At 50.7% G+C, this 18,155-nt stretch overlaps 1 protein-coding gene and 1 long non-coding RNA gene across 2 annotated transcripts; one reads left to right on the top strand and one right to left on the bottom strand.

Annotated features, from left to right (window-relative positions):
• Positions 1-247: 247 nt before the first annotated feature.
• On the bottom strand, positions 248-10,417 carry LOC102553190 (uncharacterized). Its single transcript, NR_132638.1, has 3 exons — positions 10,339-10,417; positions 1,508-1,641; positions 248-499 (listed from the first exon to the last, which is right to left on the bottom strand). It is a non-coding gene; the product is annotated as an uncharacterized LOC102553190 (long non-coding RNA).
• An 892-nt stretch (positions 10,418-11,309) lies between these two features.
• Lhx1 (LIM homeobox 1) lies at positions 11,310-18,098 on the top strand. Its single transcript, NM_145880.4, has 5 exons — positions 11,310-12,079; positions 13,754-13,980; positions 14,072-14,349; positions 15,638-15,803; positions 16,150-18,098. Exons 1-5 carry the CDS (start codon positions 11,910-11,912, stop codon positions 16,527-16,529), a joined length of 1,221 nt encoding a protein of 406 aa, NP_665887.3. The 5' UTR covers positions 11,310-11,909; the 3' UTR covers positions 16,530-18,098.
• The last annotated feature ends 57 nt before the right edge of the window (positions 18,099-18,155 follow it).

Raw genomic sequence — 18,155 nt, 5'->3', positions numbered from 1 at the left:
CAGAAGAAGGTGTGTATATGTCAGGCAGTGTGTATGATGGTGCAGGTTTATGTGCGAGAGAGGTTTCTGCTGTTTCTATCTCACTTCCAAGTAATCACTGGGAAATGCATGTGTTGGGAAACAGTATCGTTCATGCTTAAATATGTCTCGGCACATATAAATGAAACATGATATTGTGCTGGGCGAGAGGCTACATATTAGTGTTGTTTGTCACTGATAGAATTAAATAACCCATGCAAAGCCCTGGTAGCATTTCTTACAGTTTTATTTAACACTTTTTTAGCCAAGCAGCATTTGGCCGGGGCATACACACTGCAGATTTCTACAATAAATGTGAAATTTGGAGATGATAACATACAGTGCAAAAGAAGTGTACCAGACGAATGTAATCAGAAGTCCCAACTGTCCCCACCTTTTCTTGGGTTCTCCCTTCTTCACTTTTTTTCTTCAACCCTGGTTAAGGCCCATCCCTTCACACTTCACTGGGAGGCCTCTGCATCTGTAATAAGTGGAAACAAAAGGACCGTGAGGATTTAGGGCTGGGGAGAGATAACACTCCAGGCTCTGGGTCTGGAATGTGTCTGCTCCTCCTAGTCTGTCAGAAGCAGGTCCAAACCCCTGTGCGAGTAACCCAAGACCAAGCTAAGCAACCTTACAGCTTCTGCAGGCCCTTGGCTTGACTGACAAAGCTACTCACTCAGAAGAGGGAATACAAGTCACATTTATCAAATTAGTGGCAAATCTTTCCTAGGAAGATACATCAAATCAGGTCCCTGCTTCTTTTATTTAAGAAGATGCTATATCCTGGCCCAAATGAGAACAAGTTTCCACCCAGGTACAGACCTGCCAGCTCACCTTTAAGAATGAAGGCTGATGGCCCAAAATGCTGGCAAACACATTTAATCCCAGCACTCCAGAGGCAAAGGCAGGTAGATCTCTGAGTTCAAGGCCAGCCTGGTCTGCAGAGTGAGTTCCAAGACAGCCAGGGCTACATAGAGAAATTCTGTCTTGAAAAACCAAACCAAACCAAACAAAGAATGAAGGCTGGTGAGGGGACTTGGATGCATGCTCTGTTTGCCCAAGGCAAAGCAAAGCTAGGTGGCAGGGAAAGCAGGATCCCCATTTGAAAGGTTAAACTCAGGTGTGAGTAAGAAGGTTCTGGAAGAAGAGCTTACCAGCCACTGACACTGAAGGGAAATCACATTTTATCCTAGAGAAGATAACTAAATGACACTTGTAGGTTGCTCCAAATTTGCCCAGGACTCCACATGGAAGCTCAGTGTTCTCTTTCATGTCCTGTTGCTACCATTCCTGTGCTCCATTTGGGCAAGACTGATCCATGGAACCCCTCCCTCTGCCCATTTTCCTACCCTTGAAGTTTCTCTGCTACCTTCTGTCCTATGCAAACATCCCAGCACTACGAGGCCAGGGAGGCTAAACCTAATCTGAGTAGTAATTGGACTCACCCCTACTCTGCAAATACAATTAATACCAGCTAAGTAGTCACCGGCACAATCTTCTCTGACAGTCTCCAGTCTCTCTCCATCAGCAGGGATGGCAGCCAACCTGAGGAGGGACAGCATCACAGAGTACTGTTGTCATCCTCACAACCTCGGGAGGTTGGTCCCCCAATGCCATCTCCTGAGCCAATATAGAAAAGAAGAAAAAAAAAGTAAATAAGTCTCCCTAATGTTTGGATTGAAAGTGTGAACAGTACAAAGCACACACACACACACACACACACACACACACACACACACACACACAGATACACAAAGATACAGACAGACAAACACACACACTAAGACACAGACACACACACAAAGACACAGACAGACAGACACACTAAGACACAGACACACACAAAGACACAGACAGATGCACACATACAAAGACACAGACAGACAGACAGACAGACAGACAGACAGACACACACACACACACTCCACAAAGACAAAATGATGAATCATCTCTATGACTGAGCATCCCAGCATTAGGTAATATTCTCAGAGGCCCAAGGTTTTCAGCCAAATCCCAGGTCTAAGCACAAGGACACTGCATAAATCCCTCCCCTTATGAAAGGCCAGTTTGAGCAGATGGGACCACTCTTAAGTAAACTGGAGAGCCCTGCCTTTGCCTGGCTCAAAAGGAGAGGCAGGGGGCTGGCCCTCCCATCCTGGGAGCAGGAAGCTAGCCTAGCAGGCAGAGGCCTGAAGCTGTTAATTCTGCCCCTTGTGCTCACATCTCCAACTTATCTCTCTGGGGGAAGGGATCCATCTCTTTGACCACACAATCCTACCTCCCCTCCCTAAGGGGAGGTCAGACTGGAGGAAGCTGATGCTGAACAAGTGGTGGCCAGAAGTGAGAAATCAAACGGAGCTCGGAGCTCCCGGAGAACTGACCCAGCAGGAGGAGGTGAGGAGCATGGACTCCTCCACCAACCAGTTTATCTCCAGACTGAATCTGGGGATGTCACCTCACAGCCACCACACTTACTGATAACCACCTCGTTAACACTGATTAAACAAAATATTTTAGTGAAGAGGAAAGAGATGGGGAACGGACGCATTCCATGGAGGTGGAGGGCATCTCAGTTCTCTCCACCCTCAACCTATGAAGTACCAACTGCCACCCCAGGCCCTGCCCCTTTCCCCAGGTGTGTCAGGGATATACAAGGCAGGTGGATGGAGAGAGAGACAGACTCAGGCACCCCAGGTGCTCACCAAGAAATGCACAGACTGTGAAATTACACCAGGGCTGGACAACTTACCACCATGCATGAACCCTTGGGGTACTGAAATAATTAACTTGCTAATCAGCTACACCTTGCTCTTTCCATTCTCCCCGGAAAAACAGAAAATGCAAATCGCCTTCCTGTGTCAGTCAGTCAGTCAGTCAGAAACAAAATAATGCCTTTTGAAGAAACACACCTTCTTCTGCTCACTGCACAGACTGAAATGGGTCCTGGTGCCTCTTGCTGCTTCTCTTGACCCACCACTGCCCACCGGGCTTCCGAGAGCAGAGACAGAATGTTTCTAGAGATACAAGGTTTTTCTATCCCCAGCAGAGCTTTTCCATCTTGGCTAAGCTTTCTCTCGCTTGGGCCCTCTTTAGCCTGCTTGCTGATGCTAAACAGCCAAGATCCGTGTGCAGAAAGGAGGATTGATTAGAATCGTAATAATAATCCCTGGCATTCGTCCGGCTTTAGCGGTTACAAAGTATTTTCACACATTATCTCATTCGGTCAAAGGAAGTCGGAGCTGGAAGGGACCTCAGCCATCAGTCCCAAACCCCTGCATACAGGCGGAGAAACTGAGGCCCAGAAAGGTTAACTAGCTTCTTCAAAGAATGGAGGATAGTGGGGGCGGGTAGCAGTGTTCATTTTCTAGAACTCTTGGGCTGCCTGAGACCCTTTGAATCGGGGCAAAGAACATAACTGCCTTTTTGCTTCGTAACAGATATAAACCAGACTATCAAACAATTAGCAAGCCATGAAAATGAACTCAAGGCACTCCTATTACAAGCAATGGCCTCTGAAAGGGTAAAGGGGGAGGCTCACAAGGAGAGAAGCTAGCTGAGCCCTAGTCGAGAATGGACATGTCAATTCAAAGACTCTCCCCCACACCACATCACTATCTTTCTATGCAGCGCCCCCCTCTCCTGGGGTTTAAAGATGTGAACATTATACATTTTAAGGTTTGGGGATTAACATGGGGCAGGTAGGCAGAAAGGAGCTTTCCCAGGGTTCTAATCTGGCACCTACAATGGAGGGTCCACAGCATAATGAGTTTGTGTGTGCACGTGCATGTCTACAAGGCATGAGATGTGGCGTTGGAAAACACGCGCCTCGATCCTTGTACATATCAGATAATTTGCAAATTAATAGCTCCTTCCCTCCGAGGCTCTGAAAAGGTTTATAAAAAAATAATCTTTCTGAAGAAGGGGACATGTGGATAAAAGATGGGAAGCAGAAATATAAATAGAGGAAAAGAAGCCACGCAGACACAGTTCTGCCAGGAACACATTTCCCAGTGAGGGGCCCGTGTATTCAGCCTTCCTCTGCTTCTCCTGCCTCTTCGTTTATAAAGGTAAGACCGGGTGGGTCCTTGGATGCCTGGTCTATTTACAGATGTATTTATAAATGTACAAGACCCCATTTTTAGGTTCTAGGTTTCTAATTCATCACTTCTCACAGCTTCCTCTGCCTCCTAAATCAAGTCCCCCTTTGACTGTTAGTGGAACCCCTGCCTGCCCCATTGCCCGAGCCGCTTGGAAGGTAAGCGGTTCCTTTGTGTGTTCGTTTATTACTAAGCCCAACTCTTTTTCCCTCTAAAACTCCTTCTTCTCCCTGTTGAGCTGACCATGCTTGTGGATTTATGAAGAGAGATGTTTTAGCAGAAATCCCCTAGAGTGTCCCATCAGCCCTAAATCCCAGGCCCGCTCACCCCCCCCCAAGACCCCATGACACACAGCATGCCAACACGGCTTCCTCTTGCCTATGCATTAGCCATCCATTGTGGCAACCTGACATCTCTCACACATAAAACCGTAAGAGAGAAATAAAATATCTGTCTCTTGGCGAAAATAAAGCTTTGCCTCCCTCCTGATGTATAGGATATAAAATAAAGCCGCGGCTCCAATAGTGGCTTTTCCTTATGCTGGAGTTGCCTTTGCACACACAGAGACAATGAAGACGGATGGTTTGGGACGAGGCCCAGCCTCCTGGGGCCACCTTCACCCTCTTTTATTACAGTCTCTCTCCACCTCCCTGCCTTTTTTCTTTCTTCTTCACTTTCTTTCCTTTCTGGTTTCTATTTGCCTTTTATATGCCCTTCTCTTTCTCTGTCCTGAAATTTTATATTCATATTCTCTCTCTCTCTCTCTCTCTCTCTCTCTCTCTCTCTCTCTCTCTCTCCTCTTCACCTTCTCTACCATGCCCGCCACCTCTCTTGGTCTTCCTATCACCTTCAACTCTCTCTCTGAACCTGTATAAGTAATTCTGCTGCTATTGCTTGGGGGACTTGCTTTGGTCAAGTGTACAAATCCCCCCAAGGGTCAATTAAGAAATGTGTTTAGTGGGGCTGCTGGCTGGTTTGTGTTTGTTTGTCTCTGTTTTTCCCTAGGAAGCTGTGTCCCCTCCACCCGAGTCTCTGAATCCATTTCCTTAGCCTCTGAGGAGGCCGATGGAGCAATGCTTTGACCTCTCAGAGATGACAGCTGACTTTTGACATTCCAAAGCCTAGAAGTTTCTTCAGCAGGCACACAGTGGACCTTGGGTCCCTTCAGTCAACTTAGCCACCAAATGACAGTTAAATTCTCTGCTTCTGCTCCTAAGTCTGGAGACCTGAAGGTGCAGTGAGCAGGTGCACACTGAACCATTTCCATGCCACATAGTCTAATATTGTCACAGAAGCCCAGAAGCTACCTGTCTCCCTACTCCCTACACATTCTTTCCTATCCAGCAGCAACCATTTTAGTTTCCCTTGGTCCCCAGAGACCTTACCCTTGCTAGATGACAACTGCTCTGCGGACTTCCATGTCTGAGTGGGTTTATATAACTCTACAAGATTTTCCTCACCTCTGGTCTCACCTTCTACTATTGTCTTTTCATCCTTCCCAAGCTGTTTGGCACCCATTCTAAACCTCTCTAGCCTGTCAGGGACTGAGGATACATCCATTCCCCATCCTGGAAGAATAAACAGTGACTCATGACCTCCCCTGGAGGAAGAACAGGAGAGGCAAAGCTGCAGACAGCCATGTGGCCTATGTCTAGCAGAGGGGTAGTGGGTGGCTTCAAGCTGAGATTTTAAGTCCTAGGTGCGGAGATCTGGAAGGCCCTCAGTGTGTGGGATCTGGCTAAGCTAAGCCAAGAAAACCTTTGTTAACATTGCCCCAAACCTAGACAGGCAAGACAGTAACAGCCCTTGAACTCTATCCAAAAAGGAGGGAGGTCCTGAGGATACCAGCTCAGAGCTGCCAACTTCAGGACAAACCCATTCTCAGTCCCAGAGACTGTTAGCTTTGGGGGTCTCTCTCCCTCCCTCCCTTCCCACTTGATATCTCTCCAGATATCAGCAGTGACCACCACCATTAGGTAAGGGGAGAGAGTCAATTAGTGACAGGATTAATTACTCTGAGGCAGGAGCCCCGTTTGTCTTCCTTCCCGGTGCAAGTGTGCGCTCAAACAGAGGAACATGGGCACGAACCCAAATACACATTGTTGTCATGCTGTCTTAGACGTTTTATTTATTTGTTGGATTCCTGCCCAGCACTGCTCATGCACTTTCCACAGGCGCTAAGTCTCCCACCAAACAAACTCCAATCTCCTTTACTCTGTCCAGGAATATGTACCTGTCATACGCACAACACACCCAGGTCCCAGGGGGAAAACCCTGGCTGGGAGCTTCAGGATTCTCTGCTTTTAGCTTCTCTCTACCATCCTTTTTTTTTTTTTTTTTTTTTTTTTGCTCAGACCAGCCTGGACATCGCTGGGTAGTACCCTTGAATTGAAGCACTGGGATTATAGTAGTGTACCACTACAAAGGGCGTATTTTCCATTTCTTTGCTTCACTCTTCCATGTGTTTCTCTCGACACCCCCCACACACACACACACATCCTCTTACTTTTTCTGCCTTCTCTTCTTCCTACCCTTTCCATTCACTTCTGGCTCCTAGCACCCTCTCTCCCTTCTGCGACTACCATTGCTCAGCAGCGACTGAAATCAGCGATCAGCGCGCTCAACCTCGCAGCTCTAACCATCCCCCACCCCATGCTCAGAGTCTCCAAAACCCTCAAGGGAAGCCTGAATTGTTTACCCAGGTCAAGTGCACACCGTGACACCCGGCTGGACCGCCAGATACTGCCCTTTCTTGGCTTCGTGGTCCCTCCCCTATCACTGTCCAAGCTCAGCCTGGGAAAAGACGCCCAAGAGCAAAGCGCGCGCTCCAGAGCCCAGAGCGCAGTTGCAAGGCCGACCTTCCCCAACTTCTCCTCTTTGGTAAAGCAATGATGGGGAGCAGGCGCCCTTGCTTGGATTGGGATTTCTCTCTGGGAAAGTGTAGGGAATAACAATCCGCCCCCTTCTATAACTACCTGTGTTCAGGGGAGACACGATGATATAAACTGCTTATTAAGAGAAAGAACCTCGAGAGAGGGAGAGTGAGAAAAAGAGGCGGAGGACAGTGGATCTGAGAAGACTGCAGCTGAGCAGCTCCCTGTGTTGCATAAGCTGAGGCTTCACAGGTCTGTGCAGAGTTTGTGTAGCTTGCAGGTGGCAGGGGTCCTGGGTGCATCTGGCTAGCCACTTCCTTCCCCCCCCAGACCTGGGGTGCTGAAAACACGGAGTTTTGTGGCTGGCAACCTCTGGAGCCTCCTCGCCCTTTCCGGGGACCAGGGTCTGGACTGGAAGAAGAGAGCAGCTTCGCTTGGGAATTAAATAGCAGTCGACAGTGACTAAGAAATAACAGTTCCTGTTTGACGGAAATCATTCACGATTGTGGGTAGGGTGGAGGAGCAGGGTTCAAGGGCTCTTGACCCAGGAGGCAAGGAAGATCATCAGGTTAGAGCAGGGAGGACTCTGGCCAGTCCCATTTTTGAGACACCGGCTCTCCATCCTTACAAGCTGATTTTTGAGAATCTTCTCAGAAGACAAACCTCGGCTGTGGAAGCCACTGTCTGAGCCTCTGGGACCTTTTCCTATAGAGTTGGATGGAGGGGATTCTGCGATGGTTCTATGGTGGATGAATGATTGCCAGGCATCCAGAATGGATCTCTGGACACCCGCTGGACAAGTGGTGGAGGGTCTATGTGACTTTGAAGGATGGAGGGTAGGAAGCTGGAGATCATGGACTGCTCAGTGGTGTAGGTGAGGAGGGAAGGCTGGGAATCTCTTCACGTGTACGCACAGCAGAACTCGGTGGATTCGAAGAGGGCGGATTAGAAAGCTGGGTCAGTTTTCTCTCCTTGTCTCTACTACTGATTACATTTCAAAATAAGAGCTCAACGGAAGCGGTGGGGGGGATGCTAATTGTGTGAACTGTCACTGTGAAAGCATTAAATCTGGATTTTAAACATAGAATTAAGGAACCCAGAGACACATCTTGCATTGCATGCGACACACACACACACACACACACACACACACACACACACACACACACACATGCCCGGCCCGTTTCTTCACCATCAGGACATCGAGACAAGCAGAACACTATGACCTATAACCAAGTGTCTCGTCTTCACCCCAACTCCCGTCCTCTAAAAGAGGCCCTGTCTCCTATATCTGGGTCTCAAAGTCGTCGTCAATCTCCCCTTGACTACCAAAGGAAGATGCAAGTCTGAAAAGGCAGGCAATGGAGTACAGTGTCGCCCTAAAGGCTCCTGCGACAGAAATTTCCTAGTCCCTCTCTCCCGGCCCCTCTGCTTTGCATGTGAAGTAGCCCAGCAGCGCCGGGTGTGAGCCGCTGGTGACCTAGGCGACTCACAGATTCCCGAGAGGGGCTGTTGAGTCCAGGGAGATAGCAGCTAGTTCTGGAACAGTTGGAAGTGGAGAACGTGGAGACCAACGGCCCCTTCTTTTTGGCAGCTGCTTGGGAGTCGTCGGGATAACAGGATCTCGCGCTCCTCACTTGGCTTTTCCTGGGGTATCAGAATGCTGGGTATTAATCGACTTGTCCTAGGAAGTGTTAGGGTCTACCGGAAGATCGCGGTGCTCTGTCCAAACCTGCAGAGCCCGCCGGTTAGGAGGGAGGGCCGGGGAAGCCGCCTTCTTACCCTGCTGAGCCCTGAGTCTAAGACGAGGAGAGGGATTTTTGCTTGGGAACTATTGGCTGCACTACTTTGGTCCACAACTGCTCCACGTGAGTGCGTATGTGGACAAGGGTACGGAGAATGCTTTAGAGGTCCCGCACTCAGAGGTCGGGGAGTGGGTATGGGAGCAGATCTCTAAGGAGGCATGTGAAGCAGGCCGTGGCGAGTTGGGTTTACAAAGCAAAGATCATGCGGGTGGGAAGGCCAGAGCTTCTGAAGAGCTTCGGGGTTGCGAGGAGGTGCAAGAGCAAGAGAGGGCAGAAAAGGGGGAGTTTGGTACAGCCTTAAAAAGAACCAACAATTCCATCAAACAAAATCTAGATTCGTGTTCTTTCTTCGCTGGAAGAGGGTATTGTGTTTGTGGATCCGGATTCACTGCCAGTCCAATTGCGTTTCTGCACGCCTTTCTCCTAATTTAGCCCTGTGGAAGATCTGCTAGGCTCATCGATGAAATAACTCGAAAGGTAGATTCTGAAATGCCATCTAGATTTGGTTTGCAGGGTCACCCTTATTTCTTTCCAAATTTGATCAAATGGACCTTCCTAGCACCTCCCTCAAATAAGCAAAAGTGACCACTTTGAGATAAATTTGGGTTAAGCTTCAGAGGAAAAGTGGCTACGGTTAACTTAAGTGCTCCTGGGGCTTAAGCCCTCGGACCAGCATCGATTCCCACACCTAGGCAGATTTCGCCGCCGTCCCCCAAAGACGGTGCCCTGGAGTTTATAACGTGGACAGGATTAGGAAAGTATAATGTCCCTAAAGAATAAACTGTGGTAGGTCCGTTGATGTCTAAAGAAACGAACTTGCTCGAAGCTTAGAAAAGGGACGACCGGTCTTGGAAGTCAGGCATTTTGGTCCGTGCGCCACCACGCCTCCCTCCCCTGCAGCCACGGTGCAGTCCCCCGCTGCTACCACCTCCCCCCAGCTGCGGGAGCCCCGCGGTTTCCCACCTAGTCATTTGTTTTTGTTTGTAAAAGGTGTCTCCGGATCACAATTTTCTCACAACTTCTCGCCAGAGTTGCATGCCGGTCCTCACCCGAAGCGCTTCCCCACCCACTCCTTCTCCCACCCTGGCGCCGGGCCTCCGGTTTCCCCTGCCCCCATCAGGAAATCGCCCGAATCAACTTTCCGAGCTAGCGCAGCGGGAGATCGACACTCGTGTCTCCCAGACTCCCTGCCGGGTGGACTTTGGATGGACTAGGGGAGGGGGCACAGAAACGGAGACAGAAGGCAAGATTAAGCTGCCAAGCGCCCCCTACCTCTCCATAGACTCGAGCTATGCCGGGGGCAATTTCCAGGCCAAAAGAGCAAGGGGCGGGCTATCAACACCTAGTGAATAGCAAAGCCGGAGTACTAGGACCTCCCAAGCTTCCAGACCGAGTTGCACTCTTATCCCAACCAGACTTTTTACAGATATAGGTTTGCCTTTACCCCCCAACCCCCACCCAGAACTCTGATTTCCTCTGCGCTTCCTTTCCGCGCTTCGACCCGGCTACTATCAATCCCTGATGCCGAAACCGACGTCTTACCAAACCTGGAAGAAGCCGGGACTTCTCGCTGCTAGTCGCCGGCACCGCGCGGGCCTGCCGCCACTGATCCTCTAAACGCGGTCTCCCCGCATTCTCCCCGGCCGGGGGGTACGCAGAATGGTTTACAGAGGGACCGCGAGGCGCTGATTGGTCGCATGCTGCCATGACGTCGGCGGGCGCTGCATTAAGGCGAGGGGGCTTCCAGGGCTCAGCCAACAGCCAGGAGCAGTGACCGAGCCGCTGAAGCTGGGGAGAGACGCGCCGAAGACTGGGCCAGGAGACCAGGGACCGAGGGACGCGCGCCGGGGAGAGCCAACAAGGAACCAGCGGGCGGGACAGCGACACCGGCAATCCGCGCCGAACTGTTCCAGCCGCTGGCCTTCTATAGCCGCAGCACCAGGACATTCTAAAGCTCTCCAAGACGCCCCCTCCCACTGGCTTCTCGCGTTAACCAAGGAAAAGAAAAAGGGAGGGAAAAAGAAAGGAAGGAGACTAGAAAGAAAACCCAGATTTGCCACCGCATAAAAAAAGAGGAGAGACAAGGAAAAAAAAAGTCAAGCGTCTGTGAGGCCAGAACACAGGCAGCGGGAGCGTGGGCCGAGCGATGCGAGGCTGCGCGCCCAAGCGGCCGCGAGTTGTGACTGAAGCCAGGATGCTCGGCCAGGCGCAGTGAAGAGCCAGACCGTGTTGCCTCCTCTGAAGGAGTCCAAGCGCGGGGAGGGCCGCTCCGAGGACGCGGCAGGCTTCCTGGCCGGCCAACCGGCCGAGGTGACAGGGCTGGGGCGGTGGGGAGCGAGAGAGCGCGCCCGGCAGCGTCCGCCCGAAGTTGTCCCTTTCCATTTTTGACTGGCACAAAAGAAAAGAAAAAAAACTCTCCGAAGGGGGTGGGGGGATCCCCAAGCAACAACTACAATCAACAAAATATCCTGCCCAACCCGCCATCTCTCCCACCCCTCGGCCTGCCCCAGGCCCCCTCCCAGGCCCAGCGCGGGTGCCCAGAGCGTCCCGACTCGCTTCAAGAAGCCGGCAATGTAGGATCCAAAGCTTTTCTACTCCCGTGTTTTCTTTCCGTGTTTTTTTTAAGGGGGAAACCGGGTGGTGGGCAGTCTGACACGCACACAACCTGCCTTCATACTCTGACAAAAGCAGATGCACTTTGACTTCTGACAGCTCTACCTCAAGCTGGAGAGAACCCAGCTTTCCCGAATCCTGAGCTCTTTGCGTCTTCCTTTTCGTCTGTTTCCATTTTATTTATTTACGTCCCGCCGCCTCTCTGGGTGACCTTCACTCCTTCGCGGGCTTTGGGCAGAAGAGCCGCTTTCTTGCCCGATTGAGACTGATTTTCCTCGCCTGGTGAGCGGAGGTGGCGCTGCTCCACCCCGCTGCCCCGGGACTCCGGGGCTGCCCTCTACCAGCCTGGTCTCTCCCTCTTTTGATTTGACAGTACGGGTTTTTGCTTTCCCGAGTACAGCGGGTTTCTTCTTTTTGGAGGAGCTGGTTGTCTTCAGAAGTCATTCCCTGGACTCTAATTGCCCTGTCGCTCCGGGCCTCACCGGACCAAACCAAAGACCATGGTGCACTGTGCGGGCTGCAAAAGGCCCATTCTGGACCGTTTCCTCTTGAACGTGCTGGACAGGGCCTGGCATGTCAAGTGCGTCCAGTGCTGTGAATGTAAATGCAACCTGACCGAGAAGTGCTTCTCCCGGGAAGGCAAGCTCTACTGTAAAAACGACTTCTTCCGGTGAGTACTTCCCTCCCGCGCCTCTGCTGCTCCCTCCCCATGGGCCCTTGCTGGCCAGCTTCGGATCAGAGGTCTGTGTGGCCACAGCAGCCGCGTTAACAGCTGCCTTTCACTGGGGCAGCCAAGTCCTTCCCGTCTCTACCTCTTAGGAAGCTGGTGGACGGAGATAGCTGTAGTACTTTGTTCTGGAAAGTGTGGTCCGGGTTTGACTGCCCGCGCCTGGGAAGAAAGGGTCTGAGCCGACTTCAGTTCAGAAACCCTTCCAAGCCCGGGGAGAGGTAATGCAGCCTCAGAGTTGCAGCTTCCGTTTGTCTTTCCCGAAGCCAAGCTCTCTAGCAACCAAACGTATTTTCCGACCCGCCTAGGTTGCTTTATTCCGATTAGCGCCTTTTACTTCTCTGAGAGAGAGAGGTCTTGTCGGAACTACAAAGTCTCTGTGGCCCAAAAAGCCACAGTAAAGAGCCCGACCTTGAGGCCAATCCTGTATGCCTAGAGGTCTCTCTAAACGTGGATTGTCTCTCAGCATAGACCTGGGCGAACCGTACGGTTCGACTTTGGCCTCGGTCCAATGCCCAGGCTCCTCTTCGTGTCTTTCCAGCCAATGTCCCACCAGGAAGACCACCTCCTGGCAGACACGCGGCTCGTTAGAACCGGGAAAATTCTCTTCTGTTTACCATTTTACATGCATTTTCCTAAACTCATTGTTTGTCCCGATCAAAACTCAACAGAGAATGCCTTCAAAATGTAAACTGTATTTCCCACTGATTTGAAACCCCACACTTTACTCCACTATTTTGGTCTTGGTTTCTGAGGCTAGCTCAAATCTGGGAGAGAGTTCGAAGGTACCCGGCTTCCTTTTGCCCAAAGGCCCTGGAAGCCCAGTCCTCAGTGGCGATTCAGGATGCGCACGGCTTGTGTTTGCGAAGGAGCCTGGAAGCAAAGATGGGTGCAATCTGCTACTGAGGGAAGGCTGAGTTTCGGAGCTTCCGCAGACTACCCGGGATTTTAATCTGCGAGGCTAAATCAGAGCCTGAGAGCCTTAGCCGCACCGGCTTGCGGGGGGCCTGTGGGGCCCTCGAGGCCTCGCTAGCGGCAACGCTCAGCAGGGCACCTAAAGCCGGCTCAACCCGGCGTCAGCTACCGCTTGCGCCAATCTGCCAGGCTTTTGCGCAAGAACGTGGCAACAGCCCAGCTACAGCCACCAAGGCTCTCGGAGTCGGTGTTTGTTTACTCACTGCCTGGTCGGACTTTGCCAACTGCCCGCCTGAGCGCAGGTCCTTTTGTGGTGAAAGAAAGGCAAAGCTAGCGGGATAGAGCCGGGGCGTTTATTTCTAAGGATCTCTTAACTTGGATTTGACTTCTTTGAAGATAACCCGGGAATGTTTGCTCTGTTTCCCTTCTGCCCTCGTAGCCACTTTGAAGCCTTTTCTTGCGACACTTTTTTTCCTGGGGGCAATGTCTAAGGCATGAGGTTAGAGGTAGGGGGTAGCTTGGGCCTTAACTCTAACCAAGTGTATTTCCTCCTTTCTCCCTGATGTCCCGCATTCTCTCTTGCTTCCTCACTTGTTTATTAAATTCTTGTGTTCATTCCCTCCCCCACTTCAACTTCTTCCCTGGCTATCTTTATTTCATCCGGGCTTCTACTTCTTCCTAACCACCACTCACCCTACGCAGATGTTTCGGTACCAAATGCGCGGGTTGTGCGCAGGGCATCTCTCCAAGCGATCTGGTTCGGAGAGCGCGAAGCAAAGTGTTTCACCTCAACTGCTTCACCTGCATGATGTGTAACAAGCAGCTCTCCACGGGCGAGGAGCTCTACATCATCGATGAGAACAAGTTCGTTTGTAAAGAGGATTACCTGAGTAACAGCAGTGTCGCCAAAGAGAACAGCCTCCACTCGGGTGAGGCCAGAATTCCCAGCTGGCTAGAGGGCGGGTATGGGGAGGAAAGCCTGCCAAGACCCCTGCTCACCAATTCTTTCCCTCTCCCCAGCCACCACAGGCAGTGACCCTAGTTTATCTCCGGATTCCCAAGATCCATCGCAGGATGATGCCAAGGACTCTGAAAGTGCCAACGTATCGGATAAGGAAGGTGGTAGCAATGAGAACGATGACCAGAACCTAGGTGCCAAGCGCAGGGGACCGCGGACCACGATCAAAGCCAAGCAACTGGAGACGTTGAAGGCAGCCTTTGCAGCTACGCCTAAGCCCACACGCCATATCCGCGAGCAATTGGCCCAGGAGACTGGCCTCAACATGCGTGTTATCCAGGTCAGAACCCTGGTTTGTCACTCTGCCTCTCAAAAGCCAAAGGCCACCAAGGGAACCTAGGCTGAGCCTGGGAGAACCCAGAGTTCTTAAGGTTGTGGGAGAAGTGACTGAGACTAGGAGAAGGCTGGAAAGGGCAAGGAAAATTGGAATGTGGGGGGGGGAAAGCCCACAGAGGTTACCACTAAAGGGAGCTAAAGGAGAGGGAGTGGCTTGGGAGGTCAGGATAAAACTGGAGGAAAGCACAAGGTCTGACACCACACTGAGAGCATCCATCCTTCTGTACATATCTTGTCCCTCTCCCACCCTTTAAGGAGCCGGCTGGGGGCTCCAGAATCATTTGGGTCTGGTTTCTGCATAACGAGGTCTCTTCTAATTCCTCAACCTCAAATTTGTTAGTTTTGTGCCCCAGTTAGAAAAGCCCCAGGGCAGAAACTTGCTCTCCTCCTGCAAATAGGGCACCATGGACTGAAGGAGAGATGGTTTTTTCAGCTCTCTGTAGACGAAGTCTGGAGTAGGATGGGAAGGCTAAGCCATCTGCAGATAGCTGGGCCCCTCTGCATTGGGAAGAGGCCAGATAAAGTGTGGCCCAGGCACCAGGAGCCTGGCCTTGCCTAGACTGTGTGTCTAATCAGAGTGCCCGGAGGCCAGGTGAGGGTGTGGGTGAATATGCCTGGGAGGCCGATTGTGCCTGTCCAAGTGCTGGCAGAAGGGCAGTCTCTGGGAGGCTGTGTGAACCTGTGCTCATGAATATGGGGTTGTGTGTCTGTAACTATTGGTGAGAGGCTGTGGCTAAACACGTTTGGCCCTTGCAGATTGTGTGTGGGTATGAAAATCGGATTGTGGGTTTTGGTGTCACTACCCTTGGGGAACAAGCAGGAGGCTTTATGTTTCTCTGTCACTATCATGATACGGGGTAGGGGCTACAAGAGACCCTGAAATGGGAGCCGTGTATGTGACACCATCTTGGAGCGTTTCAATATCTAGGATTCCTAAGATAATGTAATTGGAAAAAAATGTGACTGTTGAAAATTGTAGATCTGCAAAGTCAGACAAGACTGTAGTGTGCACAGACCCCCTTCTTAGGAATCCTGCACATCCTTAGCCTGACCCTACTCAGAGATCAACACACACCCGCGCGCTCACACACACACACACACACACACACACACACACACACACACACACACACGCTCGCGCGTGCACCCTCTCATCCAGCCAGCTGGGCCCCGTAGTACACCGGATGCCCAGTGGAGTTTGCGTGGTCTGACTTTGCGCCTGTGTGCTTCAGGTCTGGTTCCAGAATCGACGCTCCAAGGAGCGGAGGATGAAGCAGCTAAGCGCGCTGGGTGCGCGGCGCCACGCCTTTTTCCGCAGTCCTCGCCGGATGCGGCCTCTGGTGGACCGCTTGGAGCCGGGCGAACTCATCCCTAACGGCCCCTTCTCCTTTTATGGAGGTGAGTGTGGCTTAGTGCCAAGGCGGTGCCTGAGCCATGCGGGCTTCGCTGGATCCGGGTGGCAGTGCAGGAGGTACCTCTTGCTTTCTGTTGAGGTGTAAGGGTGAAGTCTAGAGAGTAAGTCAAGGAATGTGACCCATGTCCCAATCCCTTTGAGAAGAGGGTCCCGGATAGGGAGAAGCTCCCGGATAGGAGTTTTGTGCCAAGTCTCCATACTGCTCTGGTGCCCCACAAAGAGCTAGTTTCCCGAGCCACCAAGCGATGCTCGCTGGCCAACCTGCTTTTCTAACTTGTGGGTGCCACTAGAGCCGGGTATGCGCCTGATAGCTTTCCCTTCATTCCGTAGATTACCAGAGTGAGTACTACGGTCCTGGAGGCAACTACGACTTCTTCCCGCAAGGACCACCGTCCTCGCAGGCCCAGACACCAGTGGACCTACCCTTTGTGCCATCATCTGGGCCTTCGGGGACGCCCCTTGGAGGTCTGGACCACCCGCTGCCTGGCCACCATCCTTCCAGCGAGGCGCAGCGATTCACTGACATCCTGGCACATCCCCCAGGGGACTCGCCTAGTCCTGAGCCCAGCTTGCCCGGGCCTCTCCACTCCATGTCTGCGGAGGTCTTTGGGCCCAGTCCACCTTTCTCATCTCTGTCGGTCAATGGTGGAGCCAGCTACGGGAATCACTTGTCTCACCCTCCTGAAATGAATGAGGCAGCCGTGTGGTAGCGGGGTCTCGCATGGGCCACGGGAGCTCGTGGTTGTACAGAGACGAGCTTTTATTTCAGAAAATAGGAGATTTAAAAAAAAAAACATTAAAAAAAAAAAAAAGCAAGCCTCCTGCTCCACTTCCTTCAGCCTCGGGGACCATTCTTTTTGGGGAGACTGGATGGCAAAGGGGTCCAAAACAGGATCCAAATCCGCCTCGCAGTAGAGCTGGTATATCCACACAGCGGCTGACAAAGCGCAGAACTGGGGCTCCGGAAGGGGAATTCCGAGGCATCCCCACCTTCGCGACCTGGATCTGGATCCATGGACAGACTCCACCAGCGGCTCCTCTGGCTAACGGAAGACGTCTTAGACAGCCTCGCTCAGTCCTGGGCAATGCCAGGAGCCTGGGGAGGGAGACCTACCTAGAAGCGCTCTGCCAGATGAGGAAGGAAAAGATGTCAGGGGCGCTCCAGTCCAGAGGGCTCTAGTTCTAGTTCTGGGAGATCCCTTCTTAGTGTTGTCTCAGAGTTCAGCGATGACAACAAACTCTTAATAGCTTCAGAAACACCGACCTGCTGTGCATCAGGTGGGACTATATATATATATATTTTTTGTCTATCTGGGTTTTTGATTTTTGTTTTCGCCAAAATTGCAAAATTCTAAATGTAAAGCCCTCAGTATCAACTATTCTACCTTCACACCTCTCTCTCTCTCTCTCTCTTTCTCTCTCTCTCTCTCTCTCTCTCTCTCCCTCTCCCCTACACACACACACACACACACACACACACACACACACACACACACACACATGCTCACTCACACTCAACTTCTTTCCACAGTAGGGTCTCCAGCCAGACCTCTTAGTAAAATGACTTGAACATCACCTCTACAAAAAAGTATTCTACCTTTACATGAAAGTTAAAAAAAAAAAAGACTATTGAACTAAAAACAGTCAACTGTTTACGTATAATGTTAAATTCAGGAGTTCAGTGTTTTAATAATATATCCTGTTTTGAAACCTCTTGTTCAAAAACAAAATGTTTTGAGCAATCAACCAAAATTGTTCCTTTTCTTTTCCTGTAGATGTTCTGACAGGTTTGCAGGGCTTGCGGCTCACTGTGCTAGTATGTAAAAAGGTGTTGTTTACACGAGGCAAAGGGAAAACATGATATTCAGACAGTTGCCAAATAGAATAAACTATAGCACAATTACTGTAATGGTTGCCTGGCACCAGCAACCTGAGAAAGTGTTTTAAAAAAAAAGTGTTACAAGGTTTAAAAAAAAAACATCTTTGCTAACTTTTAGTCCTGTTAAACATTCATGAAATTGTTAATATGACTTATATAGACCCACACAGGTTTTATTTTTGTGTCTTTAAAATAAAAGTCCAAAATATTTAAATTTTATGGTCAAATATGCAGTCAACAGCTGCTACTTTTTCCTTTATATATTAAATTTCTCATATGTCTTTTATTGTTCTAATAAACCTAAGCTTGTGTGACCTCCAGTGCATATTAGACCATTCACTGTATGAAAGAAAACATGTTGAATAAATTTGTGAGTTTTTAATAAAAATAGAAAACCTGATGTTTAGACGATTGGTGTGGTATTCCATGTTTTCAGTGAGTGGAAGGAAGTCCCAAT

This window comes from Rattus norvegicus, chromosome 10 (genome assembly GCF_036323735.1).
Source record: "Rattus norvegicus strain BN/NHsdMcwi chromosome 10, GRCr8, whole genome shotgun sequence".
In the NCBI taxonomy this organism is placed as follows: Eukaryota; Metazoa; Chordata; class Mammalia; order Rodentia; family Muridae; genus Rattus; species Rattus norvegicus.
The sequence above is the reverse complement of the archived record's forward strand: the minus strand, read 5'-3'. Positions and strand labels throughout refer to the sequence as shown.

Bases quoted from the DNA above. Each gene is read 5' to 3' on its own strand.
- Lhx1 (NM_145880.4), top strand. From the start codon at position 11,910: ATGGTGCACTGTGCGGGCTGCAAAAGGCCCATTCTGGACCGTTTCCTC. The intron at 13,981-14,071 runs GTGAGGCCAGAA...CCCTCTCCCCAG, and splicing joins AGAGAACAGCCTCCACTCGG to CCACCACAGGCAGTGACCCT. The intron at 15,804-16,149 runs GTGAGTGTGGCT...TTCATTCCGTAG, and splicing joins CCCCTTCTCCTTTTATGGAG to ATTACCAGAGTGAGTACTAC.